At 41.9% G+C, this 21,730-nt stretch overlaps 1 protein-coding gene and 1 long non-coding RNA gene across 3 annotated transcripts in view; one reads left to right on the top strand and one right to left on the bottom strand.

Moving 5' to 3' along the window:
- The window catches only part of PCYT1B (phosphate cytidylyltransferase 1, choline, beta), a 108,054-nt gene extending 98,170 nt beyond the window's left edge, over positions 1 to 9,884 (bottom strand). Inside the window, exon 1 of the mRNA XM_036271373.1 lies at positions 9,546 to 9,884. Within this exon, the coding sequence (XP_036127266.1) occupies positions 9,546 to 9,662 (117 nt within the window). The 5' untranslated portion in view covers positions 9,663 to 9,884. The remainder of the gene's footprint in view (positions 1 to 9,545) is intronic.
- A 6,608-nt stretch (positions 9,885 to 16,492) lies between these two features.
- Positions 16,493 to 20,327, top strand: LOC118636298. Of its 2 annotated transcripts, none has more exons than XR_004960639.1 (3): positions 16,493 to 16,721; positions 18,500 to 18,586; positions 20,245 to 20,327. It is a non-coding gene; the product is annotated as an uncharacterized LOC118636298 (long non-coding RNA). The 2 variants fall into 2 exon arrangements; XR_004960640.1 differs by lacking the exon at positions 16,493 to 16,721 and adding an exon at positions 16,852 to 16,919.
- Positions 20,328 to 21,730: the final 1,403 nt, after the last annotated feature.

The raw sequence follows: 21,730 nt of genomic DNA, 5'->3' as shown, positions 1-21,730 counted from the left end.
GCTGCTTTATTTTCTAATCACTGTGTTTTCAAGTGTGCCTTCAAGATTGTTGAGAGCTAAACTGTCTCTTTATCCCCAAGCAGGGTCAGCTTCCCCAGCCTCCCATACAACCTGGTTCATGCTGGGATAAAGAGGAAGGTAGGAATGTTAAAACAATAATGCTATGGTCTGAGGCCAGTAACGGGTAATCAGATCCTAGCAAGGTAGAGGCTGTTACCTGGGAGATTATTGGAAGAAAATAGGCCTGGCTTATTGCAATGACTTAGTTTGTTTCTACCTTTCTTGCTTTCTCCTTTTCATCCTGCCCCCAGTGATCAGACAAAATAAATCTTTTTCTGCATTTATTTCACTAAGGGGCACTGAGAAGCTTTGTGTGAACACTAGTGAAAGATGCCAGAGTTTCAGGACTGTGGCCTGACTCACTGCTGGACTTGAACCCCAAGCTTAGATGGATAGCCTCAGTTAGAGAAGGCCCCTGTAGTTCAATGCCATACTGCCATGCCTTAAAGAAAACCCAGTACCAGCACACCTTGCTTTATTGTGCTTTGCTTTATGCGTTGCACAGATGTTATGCTTTTTTTTTTTTTTTTTTTACAAATTAAAGGCAAGATCCTCCACCAGCAAAAAGATTACAACTCACTTTATTGTGATACTTGCTTTATCGCGGTGGTCTAGAACCAAATGTGCCGTATCTCCAATGTATACCTGTATTTTGAACTTCAGTATTATAAAATAGATAAATGAGGAGGCTCTTGTTTATATTACAAAGAGATTCGACCTAGGTTTCTTTGGACAGTAACTAGAACATTCAACATATGGTTCAGAATATACTCAACCTTTCTGAAGAAGCACCTGAAGAATAAAGCAGGACACCAGAAGTGGTTTATACAGCCCTGGCCAGTTTGGCTCAGCGGTTAGAGCGTCGGCCTGCGGTCCGGAGAGACCTGGGTTCGGTTCCTGCTAAGGGCACGTACTTCGGTTGCAGTTTGTCCCCGGCCCTGGTTGGTCGTGCGGGTGGCAGCCACTCGATGTGTCCCTTCACGTCGATGTTTCTCTCTGTCTCTCCCTTCCTCTCTCTCCCTCCCACTCTATCTGTACAAAAAATGGAAAAATATCCTCGGGTGAGGATTAAAAAAAAAAGAAGTGGTTTATACAACAGTAATGTCAAGTTCCAAACTACAATATTTTGTGATCATTTGTTATTCATATTTAGCCAATGTGTCTTACCATAAGATCCATTCAACCTGTTTTTACCCCAAATGGATAAAACCAAAAGGAGGTAAGGAGTGGGGTAGCCCTGCTTTTTTGATAGAAGCATCAGGTCAAACAGAGTACACTATGCTAGACAATGTTCCATGGCTAAGGAAGCTAGAGTCACACCGTTAGAACTGGAAAGGCTCATCTATTCAACCAATCGTGGGTGACAGAATTGAGGTCCAGAGAGGAGAAGTGATTTGCTTAAGCCCACACAAGAATTCAATGGCAAAACTGAGGTTGAAATGAGACTGTGGGCTCCGGCGAGCAGAGACCAAGCTGCAGCTTAGTTGTCTTGCCAGGCTCCAACCCTTTCCCTGTGGGCCAGTTACCACTGGAGCTCCAGGTCGCGATTTGCCTTGACCTTGGGGATTGGTATGGAGCCCCATACACCATAAGGGAACAGATCCATTTCCTCTCATCACTCCCACGTCTCATCAGGAACCACCCAGCCTTTCCACCTTTCCCTACCTCCCCTGTAGCCAGGAGGCCTCTAGAGAGGAAATGCCCTGGGGCTGGACCCAACTCCCCAGGCTATCCCATAATTACACTTCTGTACCTGCTGGAAGCAAACCACCATGACTTTCCCTCCACCCTCACAGAGAAAACATATACTGTCAGATAAGAGAGCCTTTCAACTTTTAGTACCCTTCCACTTATAACTCCTTACCCAAAATGTTTGCCAGCTTCCTCATCACCACAGTGGAAGAGGTATCTCTTTTCCTACCTGAAGCCAATTCTTTCCTTTGTGCATCGAAGCCCAACCTCTCCAGCTGTTAGGGTCATTCCTTCCCCATCACTTTCATCCTCTTCCACTGGCCCATTCCCATTTATATTTAAGTGCAAGTTGCTACCATCTTAAAAGAATGAGCCAACCAAAAGCTTTGGTATATTGGATGAACGGAAGGGAAGGGTGGAAGGGAAGAAGTTAGAAAGGAGAAAAGCTAGCCTCTCTCAACCCTATACCCTGATTTATCTACATTTAGGATCCTATTCATTCTATCTGCTTCCCTTCTAAGTCATCTTCTACTTCCTTGCCTTCTAAAAGCTCCTCAACCTGTTGCTGTCTGGCCTCTGCTCCCACCACTTCACTGAAACATTACTATTGACTTTTTTTCTAAACCCAAAGAGACTTTTCCTTATTATCTCATTTGATCTGTCTCCTGCATTTGGTTCTTTTTTTATTTTTATTGAATTTATTGGGGTGACATTGGTTAATAAAATTATATAGGTTTCAGGTGTACAATTCTATAATATATCATCTATCTGTATTGTGTGTTTACCACCCCAAGTCAAGTCTCCTTCCATCACCATTTATCCCCTTTTACCTTCTTTCACTCCCCTTCCCCTCTGGTAATCACCATACTGTTGTCTGTGTCTATGAGGTTTTTTTTCTTCGCTTAACCCCTTCACCTTTTTTACCCAGCCTCCCAACACCCCTCCCGTCTGATAGCTGTTAGTCCGTTCTTTGTATCTATGAGTCTGTTTCTATTTTGTTTGTTATATTATTTTGTTCATTAGGTTCTATGGACACGCCCTCCACAGAACTTACCCTGCCCTTGGCCCCTCGATCTCTCAAATATTCGAGAAATACCTGTCTTCTTGTCACAATCCTTTCTCTATTAGCCCTTTAAATGGTGTTCCTCAAGGCTCCATCCTGGAAAGATTCTGGGGTAAAGTAGATTAATTTAACCAGATTTCATGTAGAGACAGGCAGGTATAAGGAGACTTCTAATAGCTTTAATTATAGCTCTTCTGTATTTCTCCTGATAGGACTGCTCAGGATCATTTGTTTTCCAGAATTACCCTGTAGTGGGAATATCCTGAGGCACTCTTGCTAACCATTTTTATTGACTTCCTCTAAGTCCAGAAACTGTCTTGACTCAATTTCGCTCCCATCAATTTCACTACCTCAATTTCCCTTCCCTTTCCTCCATGCTGATGCCTCCCAGATCTACATCTCCAGCTCAGAACTCTCTCTTGGGTTTTGAAACAAAATGTTAACTAGACACCTTCAAAGGGAAGTCCCCATGGTATCCCTAACATAACTCTCACAAACTGCTGTCACCTGATGTTCCCATCTCAGTGATGGCACCCACTCACTGGATCCAGAATATTGAGTCTTCCTTGATACTGCCCTACCCTTAGACAGTTATCAAATCCTGGGGTATCTACCTCCCAATGTCTCCCATATCTAACCAGTTCTCTCCTTCTCCACTGCCCCATCCATAAGTTCAAACATTCTCATCTACATTGCTGAGAATCTAAAACAGCCTCCTATCTAAAACAGAATAGGATAGCATAAAAAATATGAATGCAAAATATGAAGTAAAGGATAGCAAATTTTTTTAGTTATGAGTAAATATATGTATGTACTATAGAACATATATGTATCACTGTGGCCTCTCAGAGCTCATTCTCCACAGGCCTGGGCAGATGCCTGAGCTCCCTTTAAAACCACATGTGGCTACGGCACACTTGAGATTGGCTAGCCTGAACTGAGATGTGTTGCAAGTGTAATGTACACACCAGATTTCAGACTTAGTATGAAGAAAAGAATATAAAATACCTTTATGCTAAATAATAAAAATCAATCATTTCATATTGATTACATGTTGAAATAAGAATATTTTGGATATATAAGGTTAAAAAAAAAAGCTCTCTTAAGGGATTTCAGCATCCTAGCACACTTCCACATGCCAAACCATAACTTCTGTTAAAAGCAAATGATGTTCGCCCTGGCCAGTTTGGCTCAGCGGTTAGAGCGTCGGCCTGCGGTCCGGAGAGACCCGGGTTTGGTTCCCGCTAAGGGCACGTACTTCGGTTGCAGTTTGTCCCCGGCCCTGGTTGGTCGTGCGGGTGGCAGCCACTCATGTGTCCCTTCACGTCGATGTTTGTCTCTCTCTCTCTCCTTCCTTTCTCTCCCTCCCACTCTATCTGTACAAAAAATGGAAAAATATCCTCGGGTGAGGATAAAAAAAAAAAAAAAAAGCAAATGATGTTCAAAGGCAGGGGCTGTGGATTACTTCTTTCATTTCTCCCCACAGCACCTGGTGCGCTGCTGTACATGGAAGTTGATAACCAGCTGGCTAACTGTGGAACCTGTTGGTAGGGGACTGAGTTTTCTCTTTGTTATCTTCTAAAGTCCTGCATCTCTGGATACTTTAAGTCCCCCTCACTGCTGGAATGAGGACACGCGCACCCTGTTCATTTCCATATGCCCCGTCACCAAAATAAAACAAAGAACCTACCTATCTTCTTATATTTGGTTTAGATTCATTTCTTCCATCAGGAATTTAGCACTAAGCAAATGGTTGGTTGGAGGAGTAGTGAAAAAACACATTTAAAAGGATAGAAGAAACAAATTCATTGATTCCATGCTCAATATCCCTGACTATGATCAATCTGCAAGAAATGAATGTTGCATTTGGACTTAGACCAGCAAGAAAATGTCTAATAATAACCTTGGGCAGAATTCCAGCTGACCACAGTAAATGGCCAAGGAAGCCCATGTTTGTTTACTTTCACTAACGCAGCACATTAAGTGTCTCGCTTTTAAAATGTATGCTGCTCTGAGTGGCTAAATAGATGGTGATACTAGTAAAGGAAGCCACTGATGTCTCTGGAAATCCATCATCTTTTGGAGCACCAGCCAGTGAGCATCATACCTCTCAGCTGACATAATGCACCTTCTGCAAGACAGTAGTCTCTTGGCACTGCTCCCCTTTGAAGTAAAGCCCGAAATGAACTCCTGCTACAGTGGCATATTGAATCAGCCTGTTTTTATTTCCAAGGCCTTCTCAGCTGACCTGTGGCACATCCATCTTTACAGAGTGAATATTGCAGGCTAGAATTACAACTTCCTTCTGACAGCAGAATGCACTCCGAGAAGAACTTGACCAAGGTTGTTAACCAAATCCTTAAGCAGACTGCTTTCAGGGTGGTTGGGCCTTGTTAGAAAGGGTTTATGGAACACCTGCTGTGCCCATAGGGTTTGTCAAGGCAAAATCTGAGGATTGGGGAAATAAGAGGACGCAGCCCTTGCCCACAAGGAGTCCTCATCCCTCAGGAGTTGGGTCTCCAAGGAGGGCTGTTACATCATATTGCCCAAGGCTACCCAGTTTCTGTTCTTGACAGTCAAGCTTAAGGGTCACCTTGCATCATGTTCAAGCAAGAAAATAACAAAGAAGAGAAAACAAATCAATGATCAAGAATAAACATTGTAATAATGGAAAGAAAAAACATCTCACACCCATGCAGCATGGTAAAGTAGCAAGTGCAATAAGATTACATTCCTAAAATATAAATTCTTTCATAAAGCCTAGGTACTCTTCTGTTCTTTCTTAATTTCTTTTTCTATTTTTAAAATTATTATATTTTTCTTTGACACTTTTACAGATGTCTCCATTCCCCCCCCCCCCTTTGCCCCTACACCAAGCTCCTGCCCCCGCCCCCTTCCTTCTGGCCATCACCACACTGTTGTATTTGCCTAATTTCTTTTCTTTTCCTTTCTTTCTTTCTTTCTTTCTTTCTTTCTTTCTTTCTTTCTTTCTTTCTTTCTCTCTTTCTTTCTCTCTTTCTCTCTTTCTTTCTCTCTCTCTCTCTCTCTCTTTCTTTCTTTGTCTCTCTTTCTTTCTTTGTCTTTCTTTTTTTGTTAATCCTCACCTGAGGATATTCTTTCCATTGATTTTTAGAGATAGTGGAAGGAATGGGGGAGGGCAAGAGAGAAAGAGAGAGAGAAATTCAATGTGAGAGAGACACATCAATCGGCCACGCCCCACCTGGGGCCAGGGATCAAACCTGCAACCCAGGTATGCACCCTTGACTGGGAATCAAAACCATGACCCTTCCTTCTGCAGGTAGATGCTCTAACCACTGCACCATCGACCAGGGTTGTGCCTAATGTCTTTATCGGTGTTATTTAATTCTACTTACTCCTCTCCTTTCTTATTTTTTTCTTCCATGAAAAATAAGGCAGGTGGAAAGACTATAGGTATACCTTTCAGAAAAAATTTCCCCTTGAACATGATTCCATTGTATCCTCAATATCCTTATCAATTTGCTACTTACACGGATCTAAAATATAGAGTGCTTTAAAATCCTCTTTATTTAGATATGCCAGCTTCCCACTTAATTTCCTTAAAGAGCTATGCCAGGCTCTGTATTACAGACCAGAGATACAGTGATGACAAGACAGGTTTCTACTCAACATCCCCGTGGCAAACTTTGACTCGCTGTCAGGGAGTTCAGTACTCTCTTTTCTGTCCCCACTGCACCTGGTAACACAATTCTTAGCACGCTGTGCCCTTATCAACCTGCATGGAAACTATCTGTTTATGTTTCAGTCTCTTCTCGAATCTCTAGATCACAAAGTACGTGAGGGCTCAGAGCTCAGCACTTAGTAAGTACTCAATCAATGAGGGCTGAGTTAAACTGGATCACAATAGATAACCTCAACTGTAAATAACATAGAGACAGACACATGTAGATACGAACACTGTACACACCTTCTCGAGTGCCATGCTAAACAGAGAGCCCAGTTTACTACAAAAAAAAGGCATTTTACACAATTGCTGAGATTTAAATAAAACCTGTATTTACCGACACTAACATTCAGTGACGTAAGTTCACATTCTGGGACTTGTAGTAAAACTTTATAGCCCTTATATACTCAAAAATTTCCTTTTCCATTATCCCCAGGAAAAGTTAAAGTGAATTTGGGGAGCCAGTGTGTGCCTTGGCTAATACAATGAGAACCACTTTGGTAATTGCTACTTTTCTTTTCATGATGCTTTGTTATTGAGTCCTGTTTTCTCTAAACTGTATGAATTTAAATTTGGTGATAATTGGAAGAAGGAGCTTGTCCTCTGCAGGCGAATCTCTCAAGTCTTTCATGCACTTTCCAAAGTTAGCTAAGCAACTCAGCAGCCACACATTGCAGACAGTTGTGCCACCTGTGACCCACACGTAATTTCGGACGATATGCTTGGGTGCGGGAAGAAACACCGAATTTATATCATTTGAAATATGAAGACATTAGCAAAGCTAAAGATCAACAGCAAGTACTAAAAACCTTAAAAAGAAATGCACATTGAGCATTTTCACTTGCCACTCACTGTCTTCATGAACAAACTTTGTTATTAAGTAGTTAACATGTGCCTTCATTATTAAAGTCAAGTCATTAGCAAAGGAAACTTGGGCTCTGAAGTGTAAATCAAAATTTAGAATACAGTGATCAAAGTTTGCTGATAAGAGAAAAGGTGCTTCAAAAAAGTTAGTGTAGTGGTTTATAAATTGGTTGCAGTCCCTATTTAAACAGCCAATTTTCAGTAGACCATGAGAACAATGGACAACATGGAACAGTTTTATGAAAAGGTGGATCAAGGCAATCACTTTAACGATAGAACTTCTGTACATCCTTCATAAACACACACACACACACACACACACACTCTTTAAGCTAGAACTGGGAAGGGAATGTATCTTACTTGAGAGTGTGTTTTAGGGAAAGATCTTCCATTTTGCAGGTATAGAGCTCTGGGTTCAAATCCCAGATCTACCCCTTCAAAGCAATAGCAATGTGACTTTGGAGAAGTCCCTTACCCTCTCTGAACCTCAGTTTCCTCATTTCTAAAGCAGCGGGTAGATGGAAGTATAACCAGCTTTGCATGGTTCTTGTGAGTTAACTCCAGGATGAACTGTCACAAGTGAAAGTGAAAAGTACTTGAACTTTCTCCCTTCCCTTGATTTCCTCTGCCTACCTTCTCAGGCAGAAGCAAGCAAGGAGCACAATAGCTAAAAGGCAAAAAGGGAAGGAAAAGAAGTTTGCACAAGAGATTGAACCGATATACAAAATGGAATTGGATGCTGCCTTTCTCTCCCCTACCCTTTACCTACCTGTCAGGAAGAAGTGTGATGTAAATTTGAACATTGGGTTTAACTTTTAAAAATATTTTTGGGTGATCTTCTAACAAGTTTTTAGAGATCAATTTTTTTTCTATGCTAAACCATGAGATGTTTATTGGCTCAAAGGAATCCCTTGGTAACAAACTTGTTGGGATGGTTTGTATCCTATGAGAACATAGGTACTACATTGTGTATGTTGTTCAGTAAGTGGCTTCAAGTGCTGGGGAACAGTTAATATCAAATTGCCCTAAAAATATATTTTAATATACAGAAGCACAGTGAAAAAAAAGCCCACAGTGCTCTGTTATAACTTCCTCTGTTTTCATGTATTAGGAAATTGTTCTAAGCCTGCCTTTGAACCCTTATTAATCCTTATGAAGAAATAAGTTTCATAATGGGCTGGCTTTGGAATCTGTGAGCCCTCATTTGGGGAGTTCACAGAAAATGCTACAACACAAAATCCTTAAGAAACAATTAATAAAACCCTCCACTTCCCAGGGTCAAACTCCACAGCCAATCAAAATATTGCACCTTTTAACTTGAGGGAAATCTCTAGAGAGAAGACAGCCCTAACTAGTGTATAGCTTGGATCTGAGGATTCAAAGAGGGGTCTCCCCAAGTTCCACAAGACTTCAGACCACAGAAAACCTACTACCTATTGGTGTTTTTGAGGACACACGCTGGTGGTGAAAACCAGTTACTCAGAAGGAAGGACGCTCTGAGCGCCCCGTTTGCACTTGTTAAAGGCATGCAGCCCCTTGCTAAGTAAATGTAGCTTCCCCAGCTTCCCATACTTGAAGAAAAACCCTGACAGCACACCCGGAAATGCTTACAATTCATTTAAGACATACATTATTTCTAAATACATCATCGAGGGACTCTTTCACTTAGTTATTTTGAAATTTTCAAACGAATGGGGAAGTTTGCTTCCATGTCGTTTTTATTTTTCCAAACATTAGGCACCAACATTAGTTGAGGACTGCATCATTCCTTAACTAGAATTGAGAACTTAACGGACTCGTCCCGAGCTTTGCGAAGAGAATACCATTTTTTAAAATTGCACTGTAGCATTTTTTTTTTTTTTAATCTTCAGACGAGAACACACTTAAAAGGAAAAAAGGCCATCCCCTCCTCCCCAGGCACAAAAACACAGCAGAGACCAAGCAGCCCGTCTCCTACCCAGCCGGTACAATAATGCTTTGTAAGCGGAGAGCAGCGCTGGGTAGAGCAGCTAAATATAAACAGATGAGAAGGATTAGGCGGTAGCTCCATTCTCATTTACATGAAAATCCTCTAAGCATCTTTTCCCTCGCAGGCTGCGGGCGCATAAGGAACTCTTTTGTGCCATAGCCACGCATACATTTGCATCCTTTGTCTTTACTTACCAGTCGAGGCTGTGGGCATGTGTGCTCTATTTCCTCCATGGTTTCTGAGGGAGGCTCATTGGAAAGGGATTTTGGGATACCTGTTTCTGACTCAGCATCAGTGGTAAGTACTGGCATGGCCAGCGAATGCTCCCTCCAGCTCTACACCCTCTGTCAGTCTCCTCCCAGGCAGAGAATGTTTTCTTTGTCACGTATTTTTCTCTTCCTTACCCATCCCCCTTCTTCATCCCTTCTTTCTGTCTATCCTTGGGGGAAGCAAAGCGGTTACCCCCCACCCCCACCCCTTTCGTTCTGGGAGAAGCCGAGAGGCAAGGCCTCAGTTTATCACTAGAACAAGCAGACGGCACTGGAGCAGCGGTGCGGGATACAGTACCTCATTTGCATGGCGCGCGCTGATTGGCTACTGTCATCATAGTACCACTCCGCCAGGGAGCGGCCGGGCCTCATTGGTGGCCGGCTGTGCCCACGGGGCCCGAACTTGCTGCTTTTGTTTCTTTTCTTTAATTCTCTTGCAAAGGTTTCGGTCAACTCGGGGCAAGGGACCCGGGCTGCACTACCCTGATAAGATACAGCAGCTTCCGGAGACGCAGGCAGGACGCCTGGAGAAAGAACATTGCAGACCTCCGCTAAAAAAGGACCATGTCCCTGGCCTGAGCGTTTGATGTGCCCTAGTCAGAATTTTGCCAAACAGGAGTCACTCTGAAGACAAAACCACTTTTGAGCCCAAACTCCCTGTGCCCACAATTGTCAGCTAGCCTCGAAGGACCTCTCAGGGCATTTATTGTGGGCACCTGAGCGGTCACCCTCTTAACTGCAACAAGAGCAGGGCAGATCCCCTGAGGCCTGGCTTCAACTCCTGGAGCCTAGCCCTGCGGGAAACTTTGAAGGAGGTAGACTGTTTTTGATAACCTACCTCTCACCTCTGACAGCCCTCTCCAATTGCTCCCTCCCTCAGCCATACCCCACCTGGTCCCCTATTCTGTTTCCTCAGTCGAGTCGCTGTTGTTTGCCCTTCCACACGTTGTTCCACACGCTGGTTTCCTCTGCTCCATCTCCTAAGCACACAGCTCTCAGCAAATGCTCATGGCAGTCACAGAAACACCCCAGACAGCGTGTTAAAGAGGAAGTAACCTAATGTCTAAATCGGCCAGGAATAACCCCCATTTTAAGAGGAAGGTACACTCAAAAGAACTTACAAAGGTATTCCTTCTAGTAAAATATCTCACTTTTAATAACATTAATAAAAGTCATGGTAATTGCTAGTATTTTTTAAGCACGGGCACAGTGCTAAATACTTTACCTAGATCTTATTTAATGTTAATAAAAACCCAAAGAAGTTGATCTTATTATCCCCATTTTACAGGTGAGGAAGTTGCAATTTAGAGGAACTGCTCAGGGCCTCAAACTGATAAGCAATAGAGTTGGAATTGGAAGGATGGGGTCTGGGCCAGGCGATGCAGTAGGTATAGAAAAAGCACCTAGGTGGGAGTCCTCTTAAAACAGGTCCCTGGGCTTCCAGATCTTTCATTTAATCTATAGCAGTGGTTTTCACGCAAGCATGGTCCAGGACCAGCAGCACCAATATCAGCATCACCTGGAACTTGTTAGAAATGCAAATGATTGCCCTCCCCCTGCCCCCAAGACTTGGTTGAGTAGGCCTGGGGAGGGGCCAGGATTCACATTTCTAACAAGTTCCTAGGTGACACTGACCCTGCAGGTCCGGGGACCATACTTTGAGAACCAGTAGTCCAAAGGATGGGATAAAAAGACCTGCCCTGCCTACCTCACAGAATTTGGGAGCTCAAATAAGATATCATGTGAAAGCACTCTGAAAACTGGAATGTGCTATACTAATGTAAGGGAGCATTATTTTGTATTACTCTTCAAGTAATCAGAGTTAGCCTTAAAAGAAGAAAATGGATTTAAATCAGAATGACATCACTTGACATCTTATTAGCAATGCTTGAGAGAACTCCAGTGATGCAAGAATTCCAGTGACACTTGAGTCATCTAAAAAGAGGTCTTCCTGCCCACTTCCTACCCTTTCCTTTCGTCCTACCTGCCTCCTTGGAAGCACAAAACACATTGAGCTGCAAGTTTCACTCTACCAAGACCTTCAATACATATTAGAGTCCCTTTCCTACCCATGCTGAGTAATATACGAGTGAGATTGTCCATCTAATTTCAATATTTTCTTTGCCCTACAGCAATAGCTCAAAGTGTGGTCCCCAAAGGAGCAGCAGCAGCACCCCTGGGAACTTGTCAGAAATTATCACTGTCCACCCCAGACCTATTAAATCAGAAACTTAGGTGGTGGAGACCAAGAATCTGTTTTAATGAAACCTCCAGGTTTTGGAGGCATTCTGCCACATACAAAAATTTGAGACCTACTGCCTAGAGCCACATGATCTCATTGGAAAGTACCTAACCCCCACTGTATTCTGGGTCATTGAGCTGCCAGCTTGATTCCTAATTGATGCTCTAGTTCCCTCTCTAGAATGAGAGGCTTGCCTGTTCACTTGCTTATTTATCAGAGTCCTGATGTCTAGCAGAGTCCTTGTCAACCCCTCTTGCCCAAGAACCTAGACCATGCCCTTATCACCCCTACCAGCCTTTTTTGTATCAAAGTGGGCAGATGCCCCCTTCCTCCCGCATCCTCCCCAGTTCCATCAAACCAAGACGCTGCCTCTGCCTAGGATGAGTATCTTCATTGTGTCACCCAAGTCAGATCCTTACCTATCAGTGCCACTGTGTTAAATCCAAGTTATTATTGACACATATTCAGTCTAAGTTTTTGAACCTCAGAATTTAGATTTCTGTCTATAACTACTAGCAATTCCATTCCAACTAATCCCACTCCAACCTTGTCTTGGCTTCCTCATGCCCCTTGCCCCACAGCCCAGAGGTTGAATCTCAGTATGTCTCACAGTCCTAATGGGTAGAAATAGACTGTCAGGCACTACTCTTGGAGGGCTCCTTACCAGATCCACTCACTCCAGGGACAGAGTCTTGGCTGTTATTGCAACCTGATTAAGGAACATCTTCATAATACCTGAATGGGTTATTTTAACTTGGGACTTAGTAATGCTATGAATATGATTAGCTGAGAATGGCCAGTTAATTTCACACTATGGAATTAAATATTCCATAACCCTCTAGGAGTTATATTGGGGGGAAGGGGATGATTATAAAGGACAGCAGAAGAGAGATTACTGGGATGATGGGATTGTTCATATCCTGATTATGGTAATAGTTACACAAATCTATACATGTATTAATATTGTTAAAAATGCCATGAGGGACATTTGTCAGTGCCCACTAACAGCCTTTAGAACGTTCATACCCTTTGACCCAGGGATTCCCCTTGGGAATTTATCCCCAAGGAATTATCAGAAAAGCACACAAATAATTATGGACAAAGATGCTTAATGCAGAATTACTTATAAAAGGCAAAAAAAAAAAAAAGAGATAAAATTTACAGCAATAGGAGAAAGGGTTAAAATAAAAGTAAAATACATTAATATAACATTTTATACATGCATTAAGAGTCATGCTTTGGAAGAAATTCTAATGTTATGAGGACATGTTAACATTACATCAGGTGAGAAAAGTGGGCCCCAAAATATATTCCCCCCAAATGATTCCAATTATGCTTATGTACATGCCTAGAAAAAGTACTGGAGGCAAATATACCACGATGCTAACAGTGGCATCTCTAAACTTTGGGATTATGGGGATTTGTTTTCTTTTTTATATTTTCCTGTTTATAACAAGTATTTAAGAGCATAGTCCTGCTAGTGTGGCTTAGTGGTTGAGCATTGACCCATGCACCAAGAGGTCACCGGTTCGATTCCTGATCAGGGCATATGCCCAGGTTGTGGGCCCGATCCCCGGTGTGGGGCGCGCAGGAGGCGGCCAGTCGGTATTCTCTCTCATCAATGTTTCTATCTCTCTCTCCCTCTCACTTCCTCTCTCAAATCAATGAAGGAAAAAAAAAAAGAGCATAGCCTGGCCAGTGTGGCTCAGTGGATTGAACATCGTCCCATGGACTGAGAGGTCCTGGTTCGATTCCTGGTCAGGGCACATGCCTGGGTTGCAGGCTTAATCCCCAGTAGGGAGTATGCAGGAGGCAGCTATGGATGTTTCTCTCTCACATGGATGTTTCTATCTCTTTCTCTCTTTTCCTCTCTCTAAAATCAATAAAGCAAAAATATTTTTTAAAAAAATCATTTATAGTCTTTGCTGGCACTGAATAGTTATTTAAAAATAAAATAACAAATGAATAAAAATAAGAGCATAACAAGGTATGGGTGATAAATGGTGATGGAAAACATTAAATAATTTTTTAAAAAATTAGAGCATATATTGCCCTTATAGTCAGAAAAAAAACAAAAACAAAAACCATTACTTCTCCTCCCCAAGGCATAGAGGGCTGGGTACCAGGTGGGGATGAGGCAGGCAGAGGTTAGCACGTGAGAAATAGAAAGGTGCAAGGACACAGTGAGAGGAAACAAGAAAGCCGAAACGAAGGAACAAAGCTGTGGGGCGGGGGGTCCTATCCTCAGTTAACAGAAGCAGAGGAAACCCACTGGAGGTTGGATGTTCAGAAAATCCCCAGGGACCACGTGGGGACAGGGCTCCTGAGTCTTGCAACCTCTGCAAGTAGGGCGTGGCTGGGGTGAGGACTTGTTAGCTCTGCTGCCCCTCACAAACCGCATCATCTTTTTCTCTACCATTTACTCACTACCTCTTATGTTCTTCCCAGAGACTTACCATGGGCTTTTGTCATGCCCACAATACCTGATCAGATAAACAGAGTTGACCCATTTTGCAGATGAGAAAACCAAGTCAGGGAGCCCTTTACTTCAGTTTAGAAGAGTCCTACACATGACATCATTCTTCCCACAAGCGATACTCACTTCAGCAACAACAAATTGCTGAAAATACCATTCCCAGAGATCTGCAGGGGAGAACTAAAATAATCCCTTCGGAGCAGAGGCCGGCTGAGCTCTAACTGATCCCCTCAGACCTTATCATTGTGGTGAACACCTGGCCAGATGCCAGCTTCCAGCACCTGCATCTCTGCCTGAGGACTTTCTCTGGCCAGGGGAAACCCCTGCTCCCTTCCCCCACACCACCACCGAGGCAGGGCCTAAACCTCCAGAGTTCTCAATCAATGACTGACAGGAGTGAATGTACAAATACCCAAGTCTTCTACGTGACTCCAGACTTCCCCAGGGGCATTAATTTCCACTCACCATGGTGGTAGCTGGCTTGACAGTGAGCCCTTTCCTTATCTCACTCGCCCACCCTCGTGTGGTTGTTTCCTGGCCTCACCTCCCAAATCAACTACTTGAACTTGAATCCTTGTCTCTGCATCTTCTTCTAGGGCAGCGGTTTTCTACCTTCCTTAGGCCGCAACCATTTAATACAGTTCCTCGTGTTGTGGCCCTCCACCATAAAATTATTTTCATTGCTACTTCATAACTGTAATTTTGCTACTGTTATGTCTTAGGAGACCCCTGTGAAAGGGTCGTTCGACCCCCAAAGTGGTCATGACCCACAGGTTGAGAGCCGCTGCTCTAGGAGACCTCCAACTGAGGGTCTACTTCAATGTCCCATCATAAAGTTTACATATAATCTGTTTCTTATGGTGAAATACCTTTCATATCATTACACGTGGATCAAAATGAGTCATAACATGGTATAGAAAAGTCTATTTTTAGGTAGGCATTTCATTTAAGCTTTTTCTTCTTTAACAATACCCTTCCCTTTTATTTTTCAATCTTTAATCTAGTCATGCTGCTAGAAATTGTATACCCATTGTATAAAAGTATTAGATCAAGCATAGTGAAAATTTTAAATTATTTAGCTACAGTTTATATGCCCCTACGTGTATTACACTGCTCTTAATACTTATCAAGGCCATATGTAAAACCTCCTTCCTCCCATGTCCTTCCCCCTTACCATCACTGAAGGCACCACTGATTCCCTCATGTCTCCTTTTTCTTCTTTATTCATTTTTCTCACTGTTCCAGGGTTCACCACATCAGAAATGTATCACAAAGAAAGAAGAGATAGGAAAAAGAATGGCAAAGTTGACCAAATAATGACAGGTTACCTGGAAACCATTATTACATTCTATGGAATTTTGTTACTTTCATGGTTCTATTTTGAGCCACTTCCCAGTTTTCCACACATGACTTATGGTTTGGGCCTAAATCCTGACATAGTCCAAAAAAAAAAAAAAAAAAAAATTCCACTATACTAAGTAATGAAACCCATACATATATCCTTTTCATCCACTCCAGGAAAATTATGGTAATAATGTGTTTTTTTTTTTCATTATAAAGCATTTCACCCCTCACTTGGTGCTTTTACACATTGAATTATATCATAATAGCACTCTGAAATTGACAGCTATTAATAACGAAAATTTTCAAATGAGTAAACAGATTTAGAAAGGTTAAGTGACATGAGCAGGGTCCCACAGTAAATGGCAGAAGTATCACTTGAATCCAGGTCTGTTGAATCAAAGTTTACTCTATTTTCCACCACACTGCCTCACTTTTTTTTTTATCCTCACCCGAGGACACTTTTCCATTTTTTGCTCAGATAGAATGGGAGAAAGAGAGAGAAAGAGAAAGAGAGAGAGAGAAACATCGATGTGAAAGAGACACATTGAGTGGCTGCCACCCGCACGACCAACCAGGGCCGGGGACAAACTGCAACCGAGGTATGTGCCCTTAGTGGGAACCGAACCCGGGTCTCTCTGGACCGCAGGCCGACGCTCTAACCACTGAGACAAACTGACCAGGGCCTCACTTTTTTAAAAATTAATTTATTTTTGTTACAGATGTTTCTCCTCTTTCCTTCCATAGACACCCTCTTCCTGATCCCGCCTCACTTTTTTTTAACTGATTTTTTTTTTTTTTTTTTAGAGAAGGAGAAAGGGAGAGAGAGAGAGAGACATCAGTATGAGAGACACGCACGGATCGCACGGATCGGCTACCTTCTGCACGTACCCCACCCAGGGATTGAACCTTGGCAGGTGCCCAGACCGGGAATCAGACTCAAGACCTTTTGGTGCACAGGATGACACTCCACACAGCTGAGCCACACTGGCCAGGGCTCTGCCACACTCTTTGATACAGTTGTATTTGCCCTGTTAACAAGGTTGCTAATTCATGCGTATCTCATCATCCAAAATAACCCCTTTACTCCTCTTCTACTGAATTCATGTAACATGAAGCACTCTTCACTTGTATTTATTAGGTTCATTTCATAGCTCTGAAACCATGGACCTGGACTCATTATTGGTGCTTGAATTCACTTATGACAGAAAAATAAACACACGCATTGCCAGATTCACTGGTGGGTCAAGAGCCAGGTTGCTACAGGTCTATGACCTATAAGGGCCATTAAGGGAAAAAAATAATGGTCAGACATAAAAAGTAGTCAGAGCTTCAAAACTTATTTTTTGATAAACAAAATCAGGAAAATTGAATGAAAGTACTTTAGTTTGTTCTTCACATGGATTTTTCCCCCTTTATCTAGCTTCCACAATAACCAAAGAAGAAATGACTTTCACTCATTCATTTGACCAGAATTTATTGAGCTTAAGGATAGTTGTAAGGTGCTGGGGAGCAACTGCACAGACTTAACAGGACAAACCTACTGCATGAATGCAAATTCCACTAATGAAATGTCATCTTATATCTTCTATTTAAAGGAAATGAATATTTGACATGAGTTCTTGGCACTCAAAGACACCATACCATGATGGTTGTGCCTGTGTTAGAGAAGGTCCTAAAATAGATAAGTTGTTTTAATCAAAATAAGATATATTTATCTAAATGATGATGATAAAATCTGTATGATATATTTTGTTTTGCTGTAGCAAAACAGATATGATAACAGCTTTTTATTTTGCATAAATTAAAGTTGCCCTTAGCTAGAATAAATCGTTCTTATTGACATTAGCAGCTGTGTAGTCAGTGAAGAATTATTGTTGCTATTACTTGGTGGTATTTATAAACACTTTTATTTTCTAAGTACTTTACAATCACTTATTGTCTAATTAATATCTAATCATCTGTTTACAAGTAATAATCACACATGTAGTGCAGTATAATCAAAACTCCAAATGCAGCCGTCATCATACTCAAGAATGTTGTATAAATTTTGGTCCCTCCTTGATGGGGTTTGGGTCCAGACATATGGCTGAAACAGATAATACAGAAAAAAATGAATAATGATTTCTCACTTGGTTTTGAGCATAATTTGGATTCACAACTTTTGCATGCCAAATAGATTATCTGAATGTCAGTGGATAAGTAAGAATATAGGTAATTTTCAACCCTTAGTGGTTCAATTACACAGACATATAATATTTTTAATTTATTTAAGCCACAAAATTGAATAATAGTTATAATAAATGTTCAAGGGCAGGCACCAAGTTAACATTGGAACTGTTAGTCACAATCACCATTTTAGTAATTTCCATGAAAAAGATCAAATGTAGCAAAGGTGGCTCAGGGACCGTTGAGGATAATCTTACCAAGTTCAAGTCTAAACCAAGCTATGGCCAGTACAAACACAAGCCAGTCTTAATTATCCAATGTAAGTGGATGTACTGCTCTCGCCCTTCAGTCTCTCCAAGTTTTATCCTATAAGCAACTATGGGAACCACGAAATGATTTTTTTTTAAGCAGGTGAATGATATGCATACTAATCCAGATTTTCCCCTAGGATAAATTTCTCTACATGTACAATTGCTGAGTCAGAGTACTTGCATTTTCAGGTTTTATATACATGTTTTCTGATAGTATTATCAAACTGTCCCTCAGAATAATTGACCAAATCTACATGTCTGATATTCCTAAAGAGTTGTCTTTCTTGGTTATTGATCTGCCATAACCAGTTCTCTTTCTTGTTGCTCTCTCCCCGGTCAGTTTCCTGGTACTGCAGCAAATACTGCAGAGTCCTGAGGAGTATGCCTGGGACCTTCTCAATGTGACACAAATGCACTTGACTGGCAAGTGAGTAATCAAGACCCTGATGCCGGATGGATAAATCTATTAACAAGTAAACTATTATTGCAACCCTTGGACTTTATACTACTCAATTGTGAATGGCATGGAGTCCAAAGTGAAATCTTCATCTTGCAAATCTGCACTCAGAATCTTTAAATGCTCAAAGAGAGATTTAGTTTAATCTTCTGTATTTGTTTTCTATTGCTATTGTAACGATTTGCCACAAAAGTAGTGGTTTAAAACAACACAAATGTATTATCTTAAAGTTCTTGGGGTCAGAAGTCTGCAATGGGTTTCAGTGAGCTAAAATCAATGTACCAGCAAGACTGCATTTCCTCAGGAGGTTCTAGGGGAAAATCTGTTTCCTTGCCTTTTCCAGCCTCCAGAGCTATCCGCATTACTTGGCTCATGGCCCTCTTCCTTCCATCTTCAAAGCCAGCAATTGCATCACTCCACCTCTGTTCGCTTCAGTAGTCACAGTTTCTCTAACTCTCCTGCTACCTCTTTCACTTGAAGGGACCCTTTTGATGACACTGGGCCCACCTGGATAATCCAGGATAATCACTCTCATCTCAAGATCTTTAACTTAATCTCATCTGTCAAATCCCTTTTACCATGTAAAGTCACATACTTCCAGGTTCTGGGAATTAGAGTGTAGACATCTTTGTACAGTGTAGGCAGTATTCTGCCTACCACACTTTCCTTAGCATGAGCTGGACCTGGTATCTCATCTCATCTCATTCGAACAATAAATGCATCATCTGTAATTTTAATACTTAGTAATGTATGAAACACTACTCTGTGTCAGGCACAGGCACTGTACCAGGTTTGCAGATAAGAGTCTATGCTTAGAGAGGTTAAGTAATTTGCCCAAGTTCCGTGGCAGAGCTGAGTTTCAAACCCAGACCTGTTGGAGTTCAAAGCCCCTGCTCCTGCTCATTGTATGCTGCCCCTGAAGCTCAACATTTCCCATGCTTTGTTTGGTTTGTTCTCTTTGGATAGCCTTCATGTTGAAAGCTTCTCATTTAGTTTGATGTTTATTGATATAAACTAGCTAGATAAATACCTTTTATTAAGCCCCTATGAATCCTATATTTGACTCAGTCATAGGTGCTAGTAGACAATATCATCATGAAACACTCGTTCAAGATAATGTCTCCAGCCCGGCCAGTGTGGCTCAGTGGTTGAGCGTTGACCCATGCACCAAGAGGTTGCCAGTTCGATTCCTGGTCAGGGCACATGCCCAGGTTGTGGGCCTGATCCCCAGTGGGGGGCATGCAGGAGGCGGCCAGTCGTTCTCTCTCATCAATGTTTCTATCTCTCTCTCCCTCTCTCTTCCCCTCTCAATAAAAATAAATAAATAAATAAATAAATAAATAAATAAATAAATAGAGATAATGTCTACACATCCTCTAACAAATCTTCCAAAAAGTAGCATTCGATGGGTTCCCCCTCCATAATGCAAGCAGAAGTGGATTCATTAAGTTATGTTCTCTGTGAGTGAAATGTAAACCTCTGAATACTGTCAGGTGGTGCTAATGAGATGACCTTTCCAAAGGCTCACAAGTATACCAAATATCTTATTCTTGAAAAAACAGAGCCTAACACTTTAGTGGTCTAAGTTCACGCTTAAAGTTTCTCATTGTCTGTGCTTCACTTCACAGGTTTCTCGACCTTGGCTGTACATTAGAATCACCGGGAGCTTTCAAAACCAGAGGCCAGGTTCACCCCTCCTAGAGATTCTGGCTTCTTTGGCTTGGGCACAGTATCAAGACTTTTTAAAATGCTGAACCAAAAAAAAAAAAAAAGTTGAGAACCACTACAGTAAAGCAGAGATGATGAGAGACTTTATTAAGACATGGGTTTTGACCCCCGAACTATTACTCTCTCTTTTTTTCCCATGGATCTCTATTTTGTTTGCATTGAAAGGAATAGACCCTATTAGTGTATATTTCCCAAGAATCCGGCTATGTAAAAACCTTCAATATGTCCAAAAGCAATAATTTTGAACACCTAGTCTTCTTAAGTAGAATGACTGACTAATGGTGCTTGAGAGGAACTATATACAGTCAATGTGTTTCCACAGAAGCCCATCCTTGCTACAAGAAGAAATTCTTTTGAGTAAGCAAGGAAACAAGCATAGGAAAGCACATAAATAATTCTTGATTTCTGCCCTGGCCGGTTTGGCTCAAGTGATTAGAGCGTCGGTCTATGGACCAAAGAGTTGCAAGTTCGATACTAGTCAAGGGCACATCCCTCGGTTGTGGTTGGGTCCCCGGCCCTGGTCGGGGTCATGTGGGAGCCAACCAGTCGATGTGTCTCTCTCACATCGATGCCTCCCCCCACCCCACTCTATCTGAAGATAAATGGAAAACCTCAGGCGAGGATTTAAAAAATAATAATAATAATAAAATAATTCTTTATTTCTGAAAAATAGTCTGGATAACATCACCATACCTAGTCAAGCATAGACACTCAAAAAGAGCAAAACCATTAGCATTAAACCATGGCAGTCCCTAGCACATATAATAGTGTTATTATTGTAATTATCTAGTTTATTAATATTAATAATAGGAAGAGAGAGCAAAGGGGAGGCCAGACATAAGCTTGGTCATCTGGGCAGCTTCACCAGGAAGCTACAGCTTCACATTCTGCAGGGAACCACGAGTCCATTCCCTGCAGACCACTGGGGAATGGGATTGAATGAAGGGGGAGATGGACCCATGCACAGTGAAGTCAGAGTGATGTAGGGAAGGTGCTTGCCTGTCGGTCTAGCCTGGGAAAAAGATCATTGGTTAGGATGGTGGAGCCTCTGCAAGCATTCAAAATCTTGGAAAGTTAAACTCCTTAAGCAAAATTCCCTTTCCCTTTTTTTTTCTCTTGCTCCATCATCTGCATTTGCCCGTGCACTTGCCTGTTCTCTCTCCATAGCCATGTGCCCCCACCCCCCAAATGGACTGTAGCTGGGAACACAAGCTAAGCTTATCCAGATGCTGGACTAGACTGCACTTTTTTTTTTAATTAATTTATTTTTGTTACAGATGTTTCTCCTTTTTTCCCCATTGAGACCCTCCTCCCCATCCCCCCACCCCATCCCCAACTTAGTTGTCCGTGTCCATCGGTTATGTGTACATGCATATAAATTCTGTG

This window comes from Molossus molossus, unplaced genomic scaffold, assembly GCF_014108415.1.
Source record: "Molossus molossus isolate mMolMol1 unplaced genomic scaffold, mMolMol1.p scaffold_m16_p_2, whole genome shotgun sequence".
In the NCBI taxonomy this organism is placed as follows: domain Eukaryota; kingdom Metazoa; phylum Chordata; class Mammalia; order Chiroptera; family Molossidae; genus Molossus; species Molossus molossus.
Note: the sequence above shows the minus strand (reverse complement) of the source record. Positions and strands in the feature narration are given on the sequence as shown.